General features: G+C 45.6%; 1 protein-coding gene across 2 annotated transcripts; it reads left to right on the top strand.

Moving 5' to 3' along the window:
* Positions 1-491: 491 nt before the first annotated feature.
* Positions 492-23,408, top strand: LOC138972818 (RNA polymerase-associated protein LEO1-like). 2 transcript variants are annotated; one of them, XM_070345481.1, is made up of 13 exons: positions 493-772; positions 1,536-1,661; positions 2,480-3,193; positions 4,238-4,381; positions 5,901-6,047; positions 7,808-7,896; positions 8,969-9,123; positions 10,047-10,250; positions 15,273-15,407; positions 16,479-16,614; positions 18,244-18,430; positions 22,394-22,524; positions 22,786-23,408. In XM_070345481.1, exons 1-13 carry the CDS (start codon positions 724-726, stop codon positions 22,897-22,899), a joined length of 2,331 nt encoding a protein of 776 aa, XP_070201582.1. In that variant the 5' UTR covers positions 493-723; the 3' UTR covers positions 22,900-23,408. The 2 variants fall into 2 exon arrangements, with proteins under 2 accessions (XP_070201583.1, XP_070201582.1); XM_070345482.1 differs by lacking the exons at positions 18,244-18,430; positions 22,394-22,524; positions 22,786-23,408 and adding an exon at positions 18,030-18,125 and having other exon boundaries at positions 492-772.
* Positions 23,409-23,795: the final 387 nt, after the last annotated feature.

Genomic DNA, 23,795 nt, shown 5'->3' with positions numbered 1-23,795 from the left:
TGCGGGGCACATTCCTCAAGTGTCATGCAAAATCCCCGAAAGGCGTCAGGGTCCCTCGAAAGTTTGTCAAGCACAAGATCTGTCCTTTCAGATGCATCGGGAACACTTGCAAGCTGTCTCTCTTCCACATTCGAAAAAAATCCTCGTTTGATTAGCTTGGGAACAACCCTGTTCATATCAGGATCTTTCGTTAGCCTAGCTCGATGTCGCTCGAGCAGGCGAATCCACACACCTGTACCCGCCATCTTTAAATAGTCTACCGAAAGGATACGGATTTTAGTTTCATAAATTCTTGTAATACTATTTCGTAGAAATACAATTTTAGCTCATTTCATTTATAAAACTCGATTAACAATCTTAAAATGTATGTAGCTTTTGCTGAATATCTATTGCGTGTTCGTTATATTGCTGGATAACTACGACTTTTCTTGTTTCCAAGTATCCCCTCGTTCCCCTTGACCTCTTGACACTTCAACCCTGAGAGGGTTTCCCTGTCGAGCGTCCGGAAGATGGAAAGCACGTTGGTTTGTTTTCATCACGTGCGGAACATTTGAAGTTATGGAAATTAATTGCCTGTGAAAGAGTGAATTGACCTTTTAAAACATTTAACGCAAATTTTATCAAGTTTATAGTTTTATTTTCAATACTTGACAAAACATTTTCATGGTTTTGTAAAATGTAAAATTCTCGCCGGCTGTGTGCAACGAGACAAAGTCATCCAAAATGGCGGACATTCAGGATTTATTTGGCAGTGATGCTGAGAGTGAAGATGGTACGTAAACGCCTTGTGATATCTAGCCTTTCGATGCAAAATAAGCATCTGTAGAGAGCTAGTAGAGTTTGTTTGAAAAGGCCCGTGGGTAGTCCGTAGTTCTGTCACTCGCTGTCTTACATCGCAGATAGCTGTGTGGCTGTGGTGCTCATAACATGACTGCGTGAAACTGAAACTTGAAAGTTGCCTTCAAGTCCAACTGTTGAGCATGGTCATGACCGCGACTTTTTGATCGGCGATGTCAAAGTTCTAGCACCGTTCCCATTTTTACCTTAGCGACAGGATAAGGGGTCTTCTAAGTTCTATTATCAGTAAAGCGAGAACTCTAATGTAGATCTCTAATGCAGAACTAGAAGTAGAAGTAAAAGTAAAACAGCTGGATCTGGATAAAAATGGATTCCCTTTAACTTGAAAAAGTGATCATCAATGGTCTTGGGATGTATCACAGGAGCCGATTTCGGCTATACCGCACGTGACTTGTGGTGTGTGCAGTGCTATTTGAAAAGGACTTCTTGGGATTTTTTTTATAAACGTACGTGTGAACACAAGGGCGATCAGACACACCTATACAAAAAGCAGACACTAGATAATCAATCAATGCCTCATTAGACCCTGGAAACCTTTTAGAGACAATTAGTTAAACATATGGTCTGTTTCTGTGTACTTCCACTTCCAGTGTGTACATGGCGCAGGGACGCACCGTGTGGGGAGCCCTTGGTAAGGCTGAAAGTGACACGGTGGTTTTGATTGGTTGTTTGTGTAGGTCGGGGGTCAAGGAGAGAGTCACAGTCCCAGGCGTCGGGTTCACCGGCTCACTCGGGGTCAGAGGCAGGAAGCGCACACTCCGGTTCACCGCCCGCTTCACCGCGCGCTCCGAGCGGCTCCCCAGGTGACACTTCTTACTTGGTTATTTATAACAACGTTGTGTTGTTGCAGGTATTGTACTTCAAGCTAACATTTTATATTTTTCCTTCAGATTTTTTTCTTTTAGAGATTTACACAATCAACACCCAAGTACACATACACAATGATGGCGCTAGTATTTTTTAAAACCGGTACCCAAACTTTTATTATGCAAACAGTCCAGAAAAAAACCCGGTAGGCTTCTCATTGGAACCAGTAAGAGTCCAACTCAGAGTACTGGTTTAATTTGTTGTTTTACAAGCGAAAAAAAACGGTTCTAAAAATCAACCGGTAGGTCATACCGGCAGCCTATATTTTATCGGTATTTTCTCTTTTCAACCGGTAAAATACCGGTAATTACCGGTTAACGCCAATACTGCATACACATGCTGAAAACGTATGCAACATGGTTTGAGTCAATTTAACTTTTAGTTTAAGCACAAGGTCCAAGCAAAAACTTTCGCTGAAGTGAAAACACAAAAGAAGTGTTGTTAAATTTGTTTGTTGAACTTGAAGTGTCATTATTACCTGTCAAGAATTCAAATCAAAAATATCATTCTTGATATTGAATCGCTTAGCAATCTGTTTCAAATTACAGTAATTGTTTAATTGAAAATTAAAGTGGTTGGAGGTGGTTGGTTTTTTACATTCTTTCAAATGATAGTTGATACAGCCCTGCAGGACTGTTGCAAAGCAAGTTGTTTATTTACTTTCTGAAAATTCCAATTAGACAGTTTGTGTTTTGTCCCTGTTTCCTTGCTGACCCGTTGCTGGACAGCTAACACGTTTGATGTTTCTCTCCAGGCAGCGGAAGAGGTAGCGAGCATGACGGGAGTACACAGGGGAGCGCAGCGGGGAGTCCTCATCACAGCGATGATGGGAATGCTCATGGGAGTCCAACAGGGAGTGCTCACGGGAGTGCAAAAGGCAGCGACAACGACAGTCCACAGGGGAGTCCTGCTGGCAGTCAGGGAGGCAGCGATCACGACAGTCCGCACGGCAGCCCAGCAGGAAGCGCTAAGGGGAGCGATAACGAGAGTCCTCACGGTAGTCCTGCTGGTAGCGCTAAGGGGAGCGATAACGAGAGTCCTCACGGTAGTCCTGCTGGTAGCGCTAAGGGGAGCGATAACGAGAGTCTTCACGGTAGTCCTGCTGGCAGCGGAGAGGGAGGGAGTCCCAAAGGCAGTCCTGTCGGGAGTCCCACCAGCCACCGAGAAAGTCCTCCTGGCAGTCCGGTAGGGAGTGCGGCCAGTGGAAGCGACATTGAGAGCCCGGTAGCCAGCCCGGTGGGTGGGAGCGACAAGGGGAGTCCCCCGGGGAGTCCTGCAGGGTCTGGCAGCGAGAGAGGGAGTGCACCCGCCAGTCCTGCGGGCAGTGCGAGGGCCAGCAGCCAGGGGAGTCCCGTGAGAGACGGGAGTCAGAAGGGGAGTCCCACCAGAGACGGGAGTCAGAAGGGGAGTGAAAAGGGGAGTCCTGCTGGGAGTCCTGTCCATGTCAGTGACAGAGGAAGTGAAGCAGGTGTGTATGTTTTCGAATTGATCTCTGTATTGGTGTGGAGGAGGGGGGGGGATGTTCATTTACTGTACAGGTGTAATATACAGGTGTAATGTACAGGTGTAATATACAGGTGTAATGTACAGGTGTAATATACAGGTGTAATATTCCTGTTTTGAATTAATGGTTAAAGGGATACTATTGTTGGGGGCAGGTTGGGACTCATTTGTTAAATCCCAAGAATCTCAGGAATTCACTGCACCTTAAAGCTGAATCTAGACAAACACGACACGATTTGGGACTCATTTGTTAAATCCCAAGAATCTCAGGAATTCACTGCACCTTAAAGCTGAATCTAGACAAACACGACACGATTTGCTCGAAAATACACCATAAGAATGCTACTTTAAAATGCGAATGCGCTTTAGGGCGCATTTTCTCTAGGGTGTGAAACAAAAAAGTAACGGAGAAGTGCCGTCTGGCGGCAAGAGGTCAAGCACCCTCTATGAGTGTGACGCATCCCTGATGTTGAGCTTGTGACTAAAAGTAACGGTGAAGGGTTGTTTCACCAGGCAGCAGAAAGAGCAGTCAGAAGTAACGATTGATCGATGCTTGTTAGACGATGTGCTTGTGACTAGAAGTAACGGTGAAGAGTTGTGACTAGAAGTAACGGTGAAGAGTTATGAGTAAAAGTAACGGTGAAGAGTTGTGACTAGACGTAACGGTGAAGAGTTGTGACTAGAAGTAACGGTGAAGAGTTATGAGTAAAAGTAATGGTGAAGAGTTGTGACTAGAAGTAACGGTGAAGAGTTATGAGTAAAAGTAATGGTGAAGAGTTGTGACTAGAAGTAACGGTGAAGAGTTATGAGTAAAAGTAACAGTGAAGAGTTGTGACTAGAAGTAACGGTGGAGAGTTATGATTAGAAGTAATGGTGAAGAGTTATGAATATGAGTAAAAGTAACGGTGGAGAGTTGTGACTAGAAGTAACGGTGAAGAGTTATGAATATGAGTAAAAGTAATGGTGAAGAGTTATGACTAGAAGTAACGGTGAAGAGTTGTTCCACCAGGAAGCAGAAAGAGCAGTCCTGCTCACAGCCCCGCCCACAGCGCCAGAAGCTCCGCCTCACGGGGCAGTCGCTCACCAACACCACCCAAAGCTGTCGGCAGCGACGACGAAGAGGTGGCAGATGGGAAACAGGGCAGCGATGAAGGTTTGTACTGAAGAATGATCAATGTTTTATTGTTTAGGCATCTGTATGAAGATTTTTTGTTTCGTTTTTTTTTTTTTTTTTTTTTAAATGAATATTATCTAAGACTAACACAATAAGTGGAGAAAAAAAATCCACCATAGTGTTCATGATGCCGGTTTTGGAGCCAGCAGGAAAAACAGAAATGTAACCTGGCTTTTTTACTTTTTTTGACTCCCCTGAGTAATCGGTGAGTCGAGTACTGAGCAGTGTCCGTCCATATTTTTTTTTTTTTATGCCATTATGAACCCCCGGGGGAGCATAGGCCATCGACGACAATTCTCCATCCGACACGGTCCTGGGGTCCGTCCATATGGATTGAAATAAATATTGACTTGACTTGATGGCCGTCCAATCGTCCATGGACGAAAAATGAAATGTTGAGGTTATCTCAGATGGTTTTGCACCTAGAGCTTTTCAACTTTGCACTCTTCTGGGGGAGGGAATCTTCTATTGGGGGGAGGGGTGGTTAAACGGGATTTCCAATTATGATGAAACATGACATAGGCCAGTCGTGGAAGCTTTTGATTTTTGACTCACATGCGAAGCAAAAGTGAGTCTATGTACTCACCCGAGTCGTCCGTCCGTCCGTCCGGCCGGCCGGCCGGACGTCCGGCCGTCCGGAAAACTTTAACGTTGGATATTTCTTGGACACTATTCAGTCTATCAGTACCAAATTTGGCAAGATGGTGTATGATGACAAGGCCCCAAAAAACATACATAGCATCTTGACCTTGCTTCAAGGTCAAGGTCGCAGGGGCCATAAATGTTGTCTAAAAAACAGCTATTTTTCCCATTTTTCCCATTTTCTCTGAAGTTTTTGAGATTGAATACCTCACCTATATATGATATATAGGGCAAAGTAAGCCCCATCTTTTGATACCAGTTTGGTTTACCTTGCTTCAAGGTCAAGGTCACAGGAGCTCTTCAAAGTTGGATTGTATACATATTTTGAAGTGACCTTGACCCTGAACTATGGAAGATAACTGTTTCAAACTTAAAAATTATGTGGGGCACATGTTATGCTTTCATCGTGAGACACATTTGGTCACATATGATCAAGGTCAAGGTCACTTTGACCCTTATGAAATGTGACCAAAATAAGGTAGTGAACCACTAAAAGTGACCATATCTCATGGTAGAAAGAGCCAATAAGCACCATTGTACTTCCTATGTCTTGAATTAACAGCTTTGTGTTGCATGACCTTGGATGACCTTGAGTCAAGGTCACATGTATTTTGGTAGGAAAAATGTGTAAAGCAGTTCTTAGTGTATGATGTCATTGCTAGGTTTAGTTATTTGACCTTGACTTTGAAGGTCAAGGTCATGTAAAGGTCAAGGTCAAGCATGTGAGTCGTATGGGCTTTGCCCTTCTTGTTTTAATTTATTTTTAGAGTGAGTGTATAGACATATATGTTTAAGGGAATTGTGCAAAGAAATGAGCCTTGTAGTGTACACAATGAAACACTGTGTGTGACCACAGGTGAGAGCAGAAAGCGGCATGCCAGCGGCAGTGGCAGTGACTCCGGGAGCGACATCGTCAAGACCAAGAAACGCCGCGTGTTCAGCGACGATGACAATGAGGATGGACAGAAGGAGGCTGCTGGGTCTGGGGATGAAAACATGGAAGGTACAGTGACAACACTGTCTCAGTGTCATCTCTCTTGTTGTTGTTGTTGTGGTGGTGGTGGTCTTGTTAGACACAAATCTGTCTCGGTTGGATTTCTCCTGTTGGGGGTGTGTGAGTTAACGGGCGCTGTGGCGGGGTGGTATAACATCGGCCTCTGAATCGGAAGGTCGAGGGTTCGAATCCCGGCCACGACCGCCTGGTGGGTTAAGTGTGGAGATTTTTCCGATCTCCCAGGTCAACATGTGCAGACCTGCTAGTGCCTTATCCCCCTTCGTGTGTACACGCAAGCACAAGACCAAGTGCGCACGGAAAAGATCCTGTAATCCATGTCAGAGTTCGGTGGGTTATAGAAACACGAAAATACCCAGCATGCTTCCTCCGAAAGCAGCGTATGGCTGCCTAAATGGCGGGGTAAAAACGGTCATACACGTAAAATTCCACTCGTGCAAAAACACGAGTGTACGTGGGAGTTTCAGCCTACGAACGCAGACGAAGAAGAAGGTGTGTGTGTTACTCTTATTCTTTAATCCTTAAAGGCACACTTCTTGCTGTGAAAACATGGAAGGTGCAGTGACAACACTGTCTCAGTGGGATTTCTCTTGTTGTTGATGTGTTAGATGGTTGTGGTGGTGTTATAACTCTTGTTGTTGTTGATGTGTAGGATGTTAGATGGTTGTGGTGGTGTTATAACTCTTGTTGATGGTGTGTGTTATTCGTTAACCTTAAATGCACACACCTTGCTACCGGCACGGTTGGCCTAGTGGTAAGGCGTCCGCCCCGTGATCGGGAGGTCGTGGGTTCGAACCCCGGCCGGGTCATACCTAAGACTTTAAAATTGGCAATCTAGTGGCTGCTCCGTCTGGCGTCTGGCATTATGGGGTTAGTGCTAGGACTGGTTGGTCCGGTGTCAGAATAATGTGACTGGGTGAGACATGAAGCCTGTGCTGCGACTTCTGTCTTCTGTGTGGCGCGCGCACGTTAAATGTCAAAGCAGCACCGCCCTGATATGGCCCTTCGTGGTCGGCAGGGCGTTAAGCAAACAAACAAACAAACAAACAAAACAAAAACACCTTGCTGTGAAAACACAGATTCATTGTCTGTAAGACTAAGAGCACCTGTGCCTTGACACTAGCAAGCTTTTGTCATCACTGGTGGTCATGGTGGATTCTGTTTACACAAAAATCAAAAAACAAGAAAGGTTAATGTTTGGAACATGTAATGAAGGACAAAGCAACATGTTGACAAGAACCTCAACCTGGCGGCTTTTAAGGGGAACAACAAAAGGCACAACAGAAAGAAATAAAGAAATGTTACTGTGACTTCCAGGATGGTGGTAACAATGTTCTGGTCACACAGCTATGTCACATGTTATACAGTTCACCATCTTTTGCACATTCAAAATGGGGTGGGGAAATAGCTCAGTCGGTAGCGGCGCTGGCTTCATATCCAGTTGTCACCATTAGCGTGGGTTCAATCCCCACTTCTGGCGAGGGATTTATTTCCCAGGGTCAACTTTGTGCAGACTCTTCTTGGTGTCTGAACCCAAGTTCACAGCAAAAGTCTCAGGGCTTGGAAACATGAATACATGCATGCAGGAAAAAGGGGAAAAAATGGGTAGTGCCGTAGTGTATCGCAGCTGGCTTTCCCCAGTGTGACAGCAGCCCCAATTTCCATGAAGCCATTGAAGGTAACCTGAGAGTCAGAGCACTATGTGAAATGTTGTCCTTATCCTAAAAATGATTGTTTTCTTCTTTGTGCAGCCACTGTGGGCGGCCTGTTTGGAGATGCCGATGACATCAGCTCTGATGAGGAAAAGAAAGATGGAGGGGAAAGAGAAGAGGACTCTGAGGTAAAACACAACATTTCCCTCCCTTTAGTTACTGTCATCTCCAGCTTGATAGGGTACTTCGTTGAGTGCTGTACTGCAAGGTGGCAGCAACATTTTCGTGGTATTCACTCACTGATATTATTAGCTAGTGCATTTTTTATGGTGAATAAGTTGATTTTAGTGTCTGCATTGTACTCTGGTAGTTGTTTTCTTTTTTGCTGGTTGCTTTCAAGGAGTGAGGGGTGGGGGGAGGGGCCATGCTAAATGGTTTGGTGACCTTGTGCCTTGTCTTATCTTTGCTATCTACACCCTAGTTCCCAGCCGTCTCCACCAGCATGGAGTGTATTGAGGGCGAGTGGTGGGGGGAGGGGCCATGCTAAATGGTTTGGTGACCTTGTACCTTGTCTTATCTTTGCTATTTACACCCTAGTTCCCAGCCATCTCCACTAGTGTGTAGAGTGTACTGAGGGCGAGTGGTGGGGGGAGGGGCCATGCTAAATGGTTTGGTGACCTTGTACCTTGTCTTATCTTTGCTATTTACACCCTAGTTCCCAGCCATCTCCACTAGTGTGTAGAGTGTACTGAGGGCGAGTGGTGGGGGGAGGGGCCATGCTAAATGGTTTGCTGACCTTGTACCTTGTCTTATCTTTGCTATTTACACCCTAGTTCCCAGCCATCTCCACTAGTGTGTAGAGTGTACTGAGGGCGAGTGGTGGGGGGAGGGGCCATGCTAAATGGTTTGGTGACCTTGTACCTTGTCTTATCTTTGCTATTTACACCCTAGTTCCCAGCCATCTCCACTAGTGTGTAGAGTGTACTGAGGGCGAGTGGTGGGGGGAGGGGCCATGCTAAATGGTTTGGTGACCTTGTACCTTGTCTTATCTTTGCTATTTACACCCTAGTTCCCAGCCATCTCCACTAGTGTGTAGAGTGTACTGAGGGCGAGTGGTGGGGAAAATCTTGGCTTTTACATAAAGGAAGGGAATGTTCCACAGCATCCTTTTCAGTGTTAATTGTTGGGATCTCATTCAAACCGGGTTCAGATCTTGTTTTTGCCATTGGCAATAATTGGAATGACTTTTGTTTTCTCCAGCGGCGGCCAATGATTGACGATGACGAAGACCGGGAGGAGGTGGAGGAAGCGCCGCCCGAGACCCGCATCGAGGTGGAGATTCCCCGCATGACGGCCGACCTGGGCAACAGTCTGCACTACGTCAAGCTGCCCAACTTTCTCAGTGTGGAGACAAGGTGTGTTTGTGAGTGTGGGTGTTTGTGTGTGTGTGTGTGAGTGTGTGTTTGACAGTTTGTGTGTGTTTGACAGTCTGCGTGTGTGTGTGTGTGTTCAGCATACAGGTGTAGTTCCCCAGCATGATGACCAACTTTTGCAGCCGTCTGCTTTTCTCCAGATGCATAACTTTCTGTGTGCGGTCATGCCGGTTTGGCCTTTGACAGGGGCTGTGTTTATGTGCAGGCCCACAAATTGACATTTGTCCTATAGCGACCAACGGTCACAGCTGTCTTCATTATGTCAAGCAACCCAACTTCCTAAGTATAGAGACATATTTTGTTGCTTTTGAGAGTGATGGCGGGGGGGGGGGTCTAAGTTTGTCAAGTGTGGAGTCTTCAGCTTGTCAGCTTCAAGAGGGGGGGGGGGGGTCTAAGTTTGTCAGTGTGGAGTCTTCAGCTAGTCAGCTTCAAGAGGGGGGGGGGGGATCTTGTGTGGGTGTGGAGGTGGAGGTTTCTTGTGTCTAGGCTGACCTGGGCGACAGTTGGTATCCCTCGGTTTGTGGCCTCTGAGAAAAATAATTGGGGGGGGGGGGGGGGGGGGGTTGTTGATGTGTGTGTGTGTGCGCTCAAAGGCTGAGAGTGTTGTGTTGGCACCAACCAGGGCAGGTGTGTTGATAAACCCATGTTTACATAGAAAGACTAGCTCCCACAAAAACCTGTCATATTAACCAAACCAATGCCATACAACATGGCCGTGACTTTACTTCAATACAGGAAAGTCGTCAAATGCAATGAAAGCCATTAGCCAGTACACTCTACAGTACAGCTCACAACTTCCTGATACGCTTGTGTGTTAGAACTAGAGACAATGTTTTCCAGTTGATGGCAATCCTGTCTTGAGTACACTTGTTTGTTGACATGTTGACTTCTCTGTGTTGCCACAGACCCTTCGACCCCGCCACGTATGAAGATGAGATCGAGGAGGACGAGGTGTTGGACGAGGAAGGTCGCGCGAGGACCAAGCTGCGGGTGGAGAACACCATGCGCTGGCGAACTCTCAAGGACGAGGAGGGAAACGAAGTCAAGGACGAATTTGGTGACCTCCAGCGAGAGAGCAACGCTCGGGTTGTTAAGTGGTCTGATGGCAGGTGGGTGATGAGGGTATGATGGCAGGTGGGTGATGAGGGTCTGATGGCAGGTGGGTGATGGTTCCTGACAATGTGGAGGTGGGTGGAGGGGTGGCCTGCTTTTGAGCGTGTTATCAATGTCAGAATCTCATGCCTGTAGATGGTGGGAGGCAAGTTTGGCGTGTTATCAATGTCAGAATCTCATGCCTGTAGATGGTGGGAGGCAAGTTTGGCGGGTTATCAATGTCAGAATCTCATGCCTGTAGATGGTGGGATGCAAGTTTGGCGTGTTATCAATGTCAGAATCTCATGCCTGTAGATGGTGGGAGGCAAGTTTGGCGGGTTATCAATGTCAGAATCTCATGCCTGTAGATGGTGGGAGGCAAGTTTGGCGTGTTATCAATGTCAGAATCTCATGCCTGTAGCTGGTGGGAGGCAAGTTTGGCGGGTTATCAATGTCAGAATCTCATGCCTGTAGATGATGGGAGGCAAGTTTGGCGGGTTATCAATGTCAGAATCTCATGCCTGTAGATGGTGGGAGGCAAGTTTGGCGTGTTATCAATGTCAGAATCTCATGCCTGTAGATGATGGGAGGCAAGTTTGGCGGGTTATCAATGTCAGAATCTCATGCCTGTAGATGGTGGGAGGCAAGTTTGGTGGGTTATCAATGTCAGAATCTCATGCCTGTAGATGGTGGGAGGCAAGTTTGGCGGGTTATCAATGTCAGAATCTCATGCCTGTAGATGGTGGGAGGCAAGTTTGGCGGGTTATCAATGTCAGAATCTCATGCCTGTGGATGATGGGAGGCAAGTTTGGCGGGTTATCAATGTCAGAATCTCATGCCTGTAGATGGTGGGAGGCAAATTTGGCGGGTTATTAATGTCAGAATCTCATGCCTGTAGATGGTGGGAGGCAAGTTTGGCGGGTTATCAATGTCAGAATCTCATGCCTGTAGATGGTGGGAGGCAAGTTTGGCGGGTTATCAATGTCAGAATCTCATGCCTGTAGATGGTGGGAGGCAAGTTTGGCATGTTATCAATGTCAGAATATCATGCCTGTAGATGGTGGGAGGCAAGTTTGGCGGGTTATCAATGTCAGAATCTCATGCCTGTAGATGATGGGAGGCAAGTTTGGCGGGTTATCAATGTCAGAATCTCATGCCTGTAGATGGTGGGAGGCAAGTTTGGCGGGTTATCAATGTCAGAATCTCATGCCTGTAGATGGTGGGAGGCAAGTTTGGCGGGTTATCAATGTCAGAATCTCATGCCTGTAGATGGTGGGATGCAAGTTTGGCGTGTTATCAATGTCAGAATCTCATGCCTGTAGATGGTGGGATGCAAGTTTGGCGTGTTATTAATGTCAGAATCTCATGCCTGTAGATGGTGGGAGGCAAGTTTGGCGGGTTATCAATGTCAGAATCTCATGCCTGTAGATGGTGGGAGGCAAGTTTGGCGGGTTATCAATGTCAGAATCTCATGCCTGTAGATGGTGGGAGGCAAGTTTGGCGGGTTATCAATGTCAGAATCTCATGCCTGTAGATGATGGGAGGCAAGTTTGGCGGGTTCAAATGACCCGGTACAGCAGGTGCTTGTTTTGTTGACAGGTGAGAGGGGAAGGGACGAAGAGCTTGTATTGTAATGGAACTTGCCTTCAAATTGGATTATTCAATTCAATACAACATTATCTGATTGTGTAACATATAGCGGGGAAGGGACGGAGAGCTTGTATTCAATACAACATTATCTGATTGTGTAACATATAGCAGGCCTGGCAGACCTGTTTACCCTTACTATTTTGGAGTAATTTATTAATTTTTTTTTAGGATTTGGTGGAAAAAATACTCCATTTGAGTCCAGACTACAATTTTAAAATGTGCTTCAAATTAGGTTTGTGTTACAGTGGTACCTCTATATCAATCAATCAATCAATCAATAGGAAGCTTATATAGCGCGTATTCCGTGGGTACAGTTCTAAGCGCTTGTCGACTTTGAAAATGTTACCGAAATTCGGTCGTTATATGGAGGGGTTGGTTTATGTTCATGTCCGATCCGTCACTGATCCGGATTGAATGACATGGGCGTTTTGATTAATGCCGCCCACAAAGTATGGTAACCAGTTTTCTATTCAATTAATTACCCACACAAAGTTTGCTTGCCCTGTAACTATTCAAGAGTTAAGGTTTGCAATAAACACACTGAGGTCCAACAAAAGCATGCGGTCCCAAAGCATGCATATCGTTGACGATGTCGATAACATTACCAGTTACAAATCGGTCATACGATACCCAGCAAGGATTTTGGTTAAAAACAAACACAGTGTCCCAAACGCAGGGTACTGAACGTAAAGAACGGCGGCAGTGTGTTGAAACTGATGTAAATTTGTTGCGAAAAGCGTCAGTTTTTGAGTCACTTGAGAAAAAGTGACTCTATGTAATCGGTCAGTGTTAGTCTGTCCGGCCGGCCGTCCGGCCGGCCGTCCGTAGACACCACCTTAACGTTGGACTTTTCTCGGAAACTATCAAAGCGATCGGGCTCATATTTTGTTTAGTCGTGACCTCCAATGACCTCTACACTTTAACGATGGTTTCGTTGACCTTTGACCTTTTTCAAGGTCACAGGTCAGCGTCAAAGGAAAAATTAGACATTTTATATCTTTGACAAAGTTCATCGGATGTGATTCAAACTTTGTAGGATTATTCTTTACATCAAAGTATTTACATCTGTAGCCTTTTACGAACGTTATCAGAAAAACAAGGGAGATAACTAGCCTTTTCTGTTCGGCAACACACAACTTAACGTTGGGCTTTTCTCGGAAACTATAAAAGTGACCGGGCTCAAATTTTATGTGAACGTGACTCATTGTGTTGTGAATAGCAATTTCTTCCTGTCCATCTGATGCCTCATATAATATTCAGAACTGCGAAAGTGACTCGATCGAGCGTTTGCTCTTCTTGTTATGATGAAGCGCTCGCTCCTTCAGGGGACATCATTGCACTTCAGACTGTCCAGGGAGTTGAGTAATTTAGGACACTCCACTACTCATCTTCAAACTTCACTGACGGGATTATGAGGAGAATTTATTGATTCAACCAAACGCGCGGTTGTATATCGCGTCACTCGGTCACAGATCGGGGAAAGCAAAAAAAAGTTCCACATTTCGAAACTATGTTCTGGCGTCGGCCATTTTTAGCTTGACAAAAACACTTGCACGTGCTTCGCTGACGTACATCGCAAAATTTCATGACGTCACCACAACTTTCGGTTTTGGTTCGATGTGCGGATTACTTTCATGACGTTTCTGTAGTCTGTAACTGTGCGTGTTGTCAGGTAAGAGTTACTGCACAAGTCTGTGCGAAATGAAGCAGAGATCTTGCAAACGAGCTTTATCTAGAGTCATAATAAAGTAATGACCTGAAGTAGAAACGAAAACCCGTGGCTTCAGCTGTTTGCATGCCGATGTGATGTTGTACACGGAAAGGATTTCCGCAAGTTTTGAGCGTCCGTATCGCGCACTGACTCGACTGGAGATATAATTAGAGTAAACCAAACCCCTGATAATTTTGGGAAAAGTCGTTATAAGTCCACGTATGGACGGTCGTATGTCGTATCAGAGACGGGGACATAATACGGAGGTGAGAAATACTAAGACAAAGAAGGAGAAAAAATCCGTCAGAGAAAAGTGGGTCGTATTATTGAGGGAGCCGTAGAAGAGAGGGGAAGTAAAGAGAGGTACCACTGTCCTAATGTTGGTGTTTGTAGCCAATGGATTACTATTGTGGTCATGGGATTACTATTGTGGTCATGGGATTACTATTGTGGTCATGGGATTACTATTGTGGTCATGGGATTACTATTGTGGTCATGGGATTACTATTGTGGTCATGGGATTACTATTGTGGTCATGGGATTACTATTGTTTGACTTGATCATTACTCTTGTCAAACTTTGGGGGTGAACAGGTCAGTCTGTTTTCGTCGTAAATACGACAAAGTCCTTTTCTAATTGTGTAAGAAAAGAGCCTCCGTGTGCCCTTAAAAATGCTTAAAATGCACAATTTTCCCATCAGTACGCCCAATGTTCCCGTCAGTACGCCCAACTACTTTTACTCATTCCCAGGCCTGATATAGAAACTCTTCAAATCAATTTGTTATACTAAAAAAAAAAGGGTGAACATGTTTTAAGCTTTTTTGACTCACATGCGAAGCAAAAGTGAGTCTATGTACTCACCCGAGTCGTCCGTCCGTCCGGCCGTCTGGCCGGCCGTCCGGAAAACTTTAATGTTGGATATTTCTTGGACACTATTCAGTCTATCGGTACCAAATTTGGCAAGATGGTGTATGATGACAAGGCCCCAAAAAACATACATAGCATCTTGACCTTGCTTCAAGGTCAAGGTCGCAGGGGCCATAAATGTTGTCTAAAAACAGCTATTTTTCACATTTTTCCCATTTTCTCTGAAGTTTTTGAGATTCAATACCTCACCTATATATGATATATAGGGCAAAGTAAGCCCCATCTTTTGATACCAGTTTGGTTTACCTTGCTTCAAGGTCAAGGTCACAGGAGCTCTTCAAAGTTGGATTGTATACATATTTTGAAGTGACCTTGACCCTGAACTATGGAAGATAACTGTTTCAAACTTAAAAATTATGTGGGGCACATGTTATGCTTTCATCATGAGACACATTTGGTCACATATGATCAAGGTCAAGGTCACTTTGACCCTTATGAAATGTGACCAAAATAAGGTAGTGAACCACTAAAAGTGACCATATCTCATGGTAGAAAGAGCCAATAAGCACCATTGTACTTCCTATGTCTTGAATTAACAGCTTTGTGTTGCATGACCTTGGATGACCTTGACCTTGGGTCAAGGTCACATGTATTTTGGTAGGAGAAATGTGTAAAATATTGTTTTTCTCAGTTTTATTGTAAAATTATTCTGAAAGAAAGATCAAGGTCTGTTCAGCATGTGAGTCGTGTGGGCTTTGCCCTTCTTGTGTGGAATGTGAGAGATGATATTGTTGTTACCTGTGTGTTGCAGCATGTCCATGCACCTGGGGGAGGAGGTGTTTGACATCTACTCCATGCCCATGCAGGGCAGCTTTAACCATCTCTTCATCCGCCAGGGCACCGGGCTGATGGGCCAGTCCATCTTCAAGTCCAAACTCACCTTCAGGTACGCTGCACAGTCCATTTCATTTCAAACATACTCGTTCCATTGCTGGCAAATTCCTATCTCTTTAACTGGCAGCAACGAGAGTCTGGATACCAAGGAGTCTGGATACCAAGGAGTCTGGATACCAAGGAGTCTGGATACCAAGGAGTCTGGATACCAAGGAGTCTGGATACCAAGGAGTCTGGATACCAAGGCGTCTGGATACCAAGGCGTCTGGATACCAAGGAGTCTGGATACTAAGGAGTCTGGATACCAAGGAGTCTGGATACCAAGGAGTCTGGATACCAAGGCGTCTGGATACCAAGGCGTCTGGATACCAAGGCGTCTGGATACCAAGGAGTCTGGATACTAAGGAGTCTGGATACCAAGGTGTCTGGATACCAAGGAGCTGTCGGCCAGATGTTGCCAATACCTCCGTGGCACCGAGCTGTCGGCCAGATGTTGCCAATACCTCCGTGGCACCGAGCTGTCGGCCAGATGTTGCCAATACCTCCGTGGCACCGTCATGGGAATGCCATGAAAGGGTGTCGGCGACACAAACCCCACACATGCACAAATTGCAAGTTGTAGTCTTAAGCCTGTTCTAAATATATGTAGTGCAGTGCTGTGCTGTGCTGTTTGTAGGCAAGATGTCTGTAAATTGAGCTCCAATACAGCATTTCAATCAATCAATGACGCTTATATCGCGCATATTCCGTGGGTACAGTTCTAGGCGCTCTGCAGTGATGCCGTGTGAGATGAAATTTTATACGGCCAGTAGATTGCAGCCATTTCGGCGCATATTTACCTTTCACGGCCTATTATTCCAAGTCACACGGGTATAGGTAGACAATTATTAACTGTGCCTAAGCAATTTTGCCAGGAAAGACCCTTTTGTCAATCGTGGGATCTTTAACGTGCACACCCAATGTAGTGTACACGGGGGGAGGGTTCGAACACCGAAGAGAGTCTGCACACAAAGTTGACTCTGAAATAAATTTCCGCCGAACCTGGGATTGAACTCACGCTGACAGCGGCCAACTGAATACAAATCCAGCGCGCTACCAACTGAGCTATATTTGCTGGTTGCAGGCCGCACTCGACTGACTCGTTCACCCATCGTAAGATGACCATGTCGCTGGCTGACCGCTCCACCAAGGCACAGAAGGTCAAGGTCCTTCCCATACACGGCTCCGACCCCGACGCTCACCGCTCAGAAATGATCAAGGTTAGTGTGGTGTTTTACCAGCTCCGACTTTGAGACTTGTTGCTCTAAAAATATTGAAGTCAGTATGGTGTTTATTTCTGTCTGTCTGTCTGTCTCTCTGTCTGTTTCTCTCTCTCTCTCTCTCTCTCTCTCTCTCTCTCTCTCTCTCTCTCTCTCTCTCTCTCTCTCTCTCTCTCTCTCTCTCTCTCTCTCTCTCAAACACACACACACACGAACACACACGCACACACACACGCATCTAAAACTTGCCCATTTCACAAAAGCGGCTGCCATTCCGTTACCTTTTGTGCTACCAGAACAGTGCATAAAGATTGCCTCCCCTCCTTATAATGGGGTTGATGGTCGGTTGGCCTGTGTCCAGCATGACTAACAAAGATTGCCTCCCCTCCTTATAATGGGCTTGATGGTCGGTTGGCCTGTGTCCAGCATGACTAACAAAGCACGAAAACTACACTGAGACTCTGCCATAACTCATTGAGTATTGCGGTATCTATCCATTATAGCATCTAGCTGTTTGTTTGCCCCCCGCGGGTTAGGGGGAAGAATTTACCCGATGCTCCCCAGCATGTCGTAAGAGGCGACTAACGGATTCTGTTTCTCCTTTTACCCTTGTTAAATGTTTCTTGTATAGAATATAGTCAATGTTTGTAAAGATTTTAGTCAAGCAGTATGTAAGAAATGTTAAGTCCTTTGTACTGGAAACTTGCATTCTCCCAGTAAGGTCATATATTGTACTACGTTGCAAGCCCCTGGAGCAATTTTTTGATTAGTGCTTTTGTGAACAAGAAACAATAAACAAGTGGCTCTATCCCATCTCCCCCCTTTCCGCGTTGCGATATAACCTTGAACGGTTGAAAACGACGTTAAACACCAAATAAAGAAAGAAAAAGAAAGACTGTACAGCCAAATAGATGGTCACACAATGAACCTGCCATGGCCCATACTTGACCTCATGTTCTGTCGTGTCATGTCAAGTGGGTTAGGTCTGCCGTGGCCCATACTTGACCTCATGTTCTGTCCTGTCATGTCAAGTGGGTTAGGTCTGCCATGGCCCATACTTGACCTCATGTTCTGTCCTGTCATGTAAAGTGGCTTTGTTACCAGAGTTAGAAAAGACATCAGGTGGTCTTCCGTGACAGGTTAAAGCCGTTATTTTAGACCGACATTGAGTGGTCTTTGGTCTCGACAGGCAAGGTGGTCTCAAGTGGCAGGTGGTCTTTAAGGGCAAGGTGGTCTCAAGTGGCAGGTGGTCTTTATGGACAAGGTGGTCTCAAGTGGCAGGTGGTCTTTATGGACAAGGTGGTCTCAAGTGGCAGGTGGTCTTTATGGACAAGGTGGTCTCAAGTGGCAGGTGGTCTTTATGGACAAGGTGGTCTCCAGGGCAGGTTCCACTGTCTGTTGTGTGTGTGCGTCAGAAAGAAGAGGAGCGACTGCGAGCACACATCCGGCGCGACAACCAGAAGCGGCGCCTGAAGGAGCGACTGTATATAACCTAACAATATCTATTGTGTGTGTGCGTCAGAAAGAAGAGGAGCGACTGCGAGCACACATCCGGCGCGACAACCAGAAGCGGCGCCTGAAGGAGCGACTGTATATAACCTAACAATATCTATTGTGTGTGTGCGTCAGAAAGAAGAGGAGCGACTGCGAGCACACATCCGGCGCGACAACCAGAAGCGGCGCCTGAAGGAGCGAGCACAGCACCGAGGACTGAGCACGTCCTACCTGGACGGGGGGTACGACGACGAGGAGGAGGACGAGGACGGGATGACGTCCATCTCCGCTATCAAGCGCAACTACAAGGAGAAACGCGACAGTGAGTGGGCTGGGCCAGGGCTGTTTCCTTTATCTGTCTGTCTGTCCGTCCGTCTGTCTGTCTTCCCTCTCTCTCCCTCCCTCTCTCGGTCTCTCTCTCTCTCTCTCTCGGCGATTTTGATGTTTTTGTGCTTTAGACTAAGTAAATAATTCCCCATGAGAAATATTCTCTTGAATATGATTGACAATACATGATTAAACATTCTTTTAACTTTCTACCCATAAGAGGTACAAATATAAACAGTATTTCATGATACTTTTATGGCCTTCTCCTGAAAAGCTTTCTGAAACAAGTTACGCTAAAACTCCATGACAACATTGATTTGCTATTGTCTTCCATGAGAATCGCACGTACCTCCAGTTTCCTCTCCAAGCACGTACCTCCAGTTTCCTCTCCAAGCACGTACCTCCAGTTTCCTCTCCAAGCACGTACCTCCAGTTTCCTCTCCAAGCACGTACCTCCAGTTTCCTCTCCAAGCACGTACCTCCAGTTTTCTCTCCAAGCACGTACCTCCAGTTTCCGCCTCTCCAAGCACCCCAGTGATCAGCATCACAGGAAGGAAACCATTAAGCTACAATAATAATGTAACTCCCCTATGTGGGAGTGGGATAGAGATCCCTTTTCAACCAACAATCTCTCGCATATACACTACCCCTGAAGCACAAGACAGTTTCACATTCACTCAACTTTACTGTACAATCATCCCACAAACAATACTACACATCACTAATAAGCAAATCACATACAGTAAAACCTGTCTCTAACGGACACCCTTGGGGAATGGTAATAGTGTCCCTATTAGACAGGTGCCCCTTCTTCATAGGTGGAGGGGCCGGGGCAATATTTTACAAAGAGCACGTAAAATGAACAAGACACTTTTTGTCAGTCCTGTAGTATGTATTTATTGGATTGAACATGAGACTCACTGAAAATGTGAGTAAACAAATGATACATGTAGCAAACAACAACAACAACAACAACATCCCCCCCCCCCCCCCCCCCCCCCCCCCCACCTACCCCGTTCCCTACACACACTGTGCATTCAAACTTACGCAAGTCGGACGTCACAAAGCTAAAAATAGCTGACTCTTCATCAGTCATTCAACGGGAAATTCCGCAGTGTGTCTCGACCAAATTGGGTCAGCTCTTGTTTCATTCAGTTTTTCTAGTCTCAGCATAAATGCATGGAACAAAAATTTAGCTGTGTTAACTATTGTTTCCTTCGAACGATTGCTTACAAAGAGAGAGAGATCATCACGTCTTCTTTTTCCGATTTGATCCTCGCGATCTGTGTTTTACCACATCCCATCTCCTTCGCCACATCTCGGCATGATTGGCCGCTATCTAGTTTTTTCAAGGCAGCGACACGCTGCTCTAAAGTCAACGCTTTTCTTTTTCCTGCTGGAGATTCCATTTTCAAACACAGTAGTCTACTGTTGCTTTTGGTTGTGACTGTATCCACAATGCGGAAAAGCGAAAGTGAGCGAAGCGAAAGTGAGTGAGCGAAGCGAAAGTGAGTGAGCGAAGCGAAAGTGAGTGAGCGAAAGTGGGTCTCCATCTAAACAAGCCACTGATTGGTCAGAAAAGGGACAGGACAACCAATCAACAACCATTTGTGCTACGGCTACGGCTGCCGAGCACTGACTGCATAACAGTCGAGTTTTCGAAGTTGCGTTTTTATGTACGTTGTGTCCGTTTGTGACAGTGTTTACACTTCCTACGGTCCGAAAAATCGTGTCCGCGTCCGTAAGTGGCAGGTGTCCGCCCGTTAAAGGTTAGTTATTGTTGAAATCGTGTTCGTGCCATGATAAACTGTCCGTATGTAGCAGGTGGCCGTTACAACAAGGGTCCGCTAGACTCAGGTTTTACTGTATACAACAAAACACACACACACAAAATACTGAAGTCCAGAATCAGGAGGAAAAAAAACAATTCTGGAACAACAACAAAAATATAACAATCTTGAAAACAATCCCAGAAAAATCTAAGTACCCCCCAAGTATGTCAGTAATGCAAACAAGTACAGACGCCAAGCCTCTTCCAATAGACTGCTTCGCCACCTGCAATACAAGAATAGACTAAATAGGCTCCACCTGCAACGCAAGATTAGACTGAATATGCAATCACATAAATCAACAAGTCATAAACAAGATGACTACAAGAAAAGAAACCATGAATGTTCAGTCTTTCTTGATTCGGCGTAACTTAATCAATCACACTGACTGTAATTATCGACAGTCCATAGTTCCGCACAGTTTCACACTAAGTGAAGGCGATGACGACTATTCGGTTGGTGTACACTGTTCTTGTTTAGTCTTGGCAAGATCAATTCTTGCGATTACACACACCAGGCACAAAGGTGAAGCAAACCAGCTACTAACGGAGAAGTACTGATATTGCTGGATACAAAGATAAAGTTTCAGCTAGGCAAAAGATATACCAGCCAGGACACAACACCAGACTGCGTGAAGTAAGACCGGGCAGGAAGCTTGGCGGAAGTAGTGTCGAACAACCACCACCGTGCTTCTGACCCCAACTGAACACAACACGCTGTCCCAGGCGTTACCGCACTCAGTACACCAACTCAGCGGTCGTAGCCCTGAAGCCTGGTAACCATCTCTCCCAGCAAAACTCAATAACGGGCACTGGAAATGAATGAAGGCTAAGTTAAGCTACCAGCCTGAAATTCATAACACCATAATCTAGATAGACAAGTATCTACAAGTTCACTTGGTTGACAATCCCTTTGTCAACAAAAAACAACAAAGTCAGGATTTTGAAACCCACAACAATCATCTTGCAAAAAATTACAAACACCATTATCAAAACTCCTTGTCCTGATTTTGTTCAAAACCATACTCGGTTTGATGCAAGGGAAACAACCGTGTTATTCTCAAATGGTTTAGTTTCCAAGACAGGTCAAACCATACAGGAATTTTCCTGAGTCACAGTAACAGAATTTACTCCAACTGTTAGCGTACGTTTTCATGAGAACACTACCGAAACAGAATTCGTCTTCCTTGCCAAGCAAAAGTTTTAATGAACAAAATGACAGGACTGCGAGTTTTACCTCCAAGAAAAATTCACGCAAAATCAAAATGGCGGCTCGCAACCATGTGCGGACAATTACACGTCTGGTCAAAAATCGTACGTTAAACAACATTGAAACGAGATATAATACCCCTCCTACATCATAAAATTCCAAGGAGTTAAAGTCGCGACTAATCATGTTACTCCCTTCTGGGGCAACCAACATCGCAGCACCACGTGGAACTTGTGTTTGACCGGCCCAAAAAACCGACAACAAAAACTACTCCACTCGTGGTGAGAGGATAGATAGCGTTGAAAAATATTATACAGTGCTATAGAGAAGATTACTGCACTAGCATGCATTCTCTCGCGCACGTGCTCACAAGAATATTTCTCCCCATATCCCAACGACAAAAAGTAAACACAAATGAGAAAAACAACTGAATGCAACATTCATACGCAAAACTCAACCACACCAGACAAAGACACAGGTAAAGAACAACTAACCTTACTGCCCGAGGAAAATTCGACACTCAGCCCTACGTTTCACGGAACACATCAAGCGAAACACCACGCAGTCAAACAAGACTGACAGTGGTAGGCCATCAGAGACACAATCGAGCGTCCACTGAATTGGTCGGAGGGAAAGACCCCAAACAAGCATGTGTGTCGCCTTTTTATACTAGGATCATAATACCGGAATCTACTCAAACGACCGGGAACGATCCCAATAACAGAAAACAACCCCAACAAGACTAGAATTTACGCAGTTACTTCCCCTACACCGTAAACTCGCAATGTCCAGTCAGTTCCGTTTGTGACAAATAACATTACATTTAACATACACAATAATTACAACAGACAAAATAATCACTCTGTCACATATATTTGTGGGATGACCTACAATGTAACATGTTGATGTTTCTGTGACAGAGCGGCCAATCTACTCGTCTGAGAGTGAGGAGAGCGAGGGGAGTGGACTGGACGACAGTCGTGCCAAGCGTCTCACCAAGGCCAAGCGTCTCGAGGAGAGCGATGATGACGAGGAGGAACATGACGACAATGTGAGTGTGTGTCTGTCTGTCTGTCTGTCTGTCTGTCTGTATGAGAGCGAGGGGAGTGGGCTGGCTGACAGTCGTGCCAAGCGTCTCGAGTGCTTACTTCCCTTTCATTCTCAGTCTAAAAGAACTGAATTTGACGTACGTTTCAGGTAGAAATACAAAGGAGATCCTATACTAATCACATATAATTGTTTTTTTGTAAGAAAGAAGAGAAGAAAAACAGCAGTCAATATTGGGTACTGTATTGTTTTGATGTGTTTTCAGGAGTCCGAGTCTGAAGCCCCAAAGAAAAAGAAAGTGGCGCGTGTCATGGACAGTGACGACGACAACGAAGGAGGTGGGGAGAAGGAGGGGGGCAGTGGCAGCGGCAGTGACTGACGGATTCAAATGAGAGAGTGTGTGGATGGATTGACGAGGGAGAAGGAGGGGGGCAGTGGCAGCGGCAGTGACTGACGGATTCAAATGAGAGAGTGTGTGGATGGATTGACAAGGGTGGAGGTGTGAAAAATAAAATGCCAGGTTTGGAGAGAGAGATTTTCGGAGGATGGTAGGGGTTTAGGAAAGAAAGCTCTTCTTCTTCATCAAGCTCCAAAGGGTCGATCCAATCTCTCCTCCATGAATGTTGCCGGAGGTCTTCACGATTTCTGTGCAGTTTCAGCGTCAGTGTTGTGTGTTCCGGCCTTTGTGGCTAGCCTGCTAGCAGTGTGATGCCCACAGTTTGGGAGAAGGTGTTTCAGCGGTCAGTGGGGCGGTGTGACATTGGCGCCTGTCTGTCTGGCAAACTTTCGAAGTCTTTTAAGAGCTCCAGAAATCTGAAAAAAATAAGGTCTTCAAAAGGAGGGTGTCTTATTATCTGTTCGTGAAAATTCGATTTTTATGACAACTTTAATTAAATTACATATTCTTACGCAACTCACATAGAAAGCATTAACTTCAGTTAAAGTGCTAGGACACTGAACTACGCTTCACCCCAAAGGGGAAGCAACCCCCTAAAAAAGAACGGCCTTGACCTCTAACCCAAGCTATACAAGAGTCGAGGTCATACCGTCACGTGACCTATCACGCGTGACTCAACCGCCGCCATGTTGAAACCTCACTCCCACTTCAGTCTCCAAGTAGTTCGGACGCTTTTTACACTACGCTGCAGGCTTTTAGCCTACTGTCTTCTGGACAGTGTTTCACCCCGTCTACAGGTCCCTGCTTCTCATGCACAAGTTTGGGTGAGCTCGTTCTAATTGTTTGCTTTTGCTTGCGTTTGTTTCTTTCTCCGTTGT

The sequence above is a fragment of the Littorina saxatilis genome, linkage group LG8, assembly GCF_037325665.1.
Source record: "Littorina saxatilis isolate snail1 linkage group LG8, US_GU_Lsax_2.0, whole genome shotgun sequence".
Taxonomy (NCBI): domain Eukaryota; kingdom Metazoa; phylum Mollusca; class Gastropoda; order Littorinimorpha; family Littorinidae; genus Littorina; species Littorina saxatilis.
Note: the sequence above shows the minus strand (reverse complement) of the source record. Positions and strands in the feature narration are given on the sequence as shown.

What these genes read in the sequence shown, in the direction of transcription:
- LOC138972818 (XM_070345481.1), top strand. Translation starts at nt 724, where the DNA reads ATGGCGGACATTCAGGATTTATTTGGCAGTGATGCTGAGAGTGAAGAT. An exon ending in TGATGCTGAGAGTGAAGATG is followed by an intron (nt 773 to 1,535) that starts GTACGTAAACGC and finishes TTGTTTGTGTAG; the next exon opens with GTCGGGGGTCAAGGAGAGAG. An exon ending in TTTCTCAGTGTGGAGACAAG is followed by an intron (nt 9,124 to 10,046) that starts GTGTGTTTGTGA and finishes GTGTTGCCACAG; the next exon opens with ACCCTTCGACCCCGCCACGT.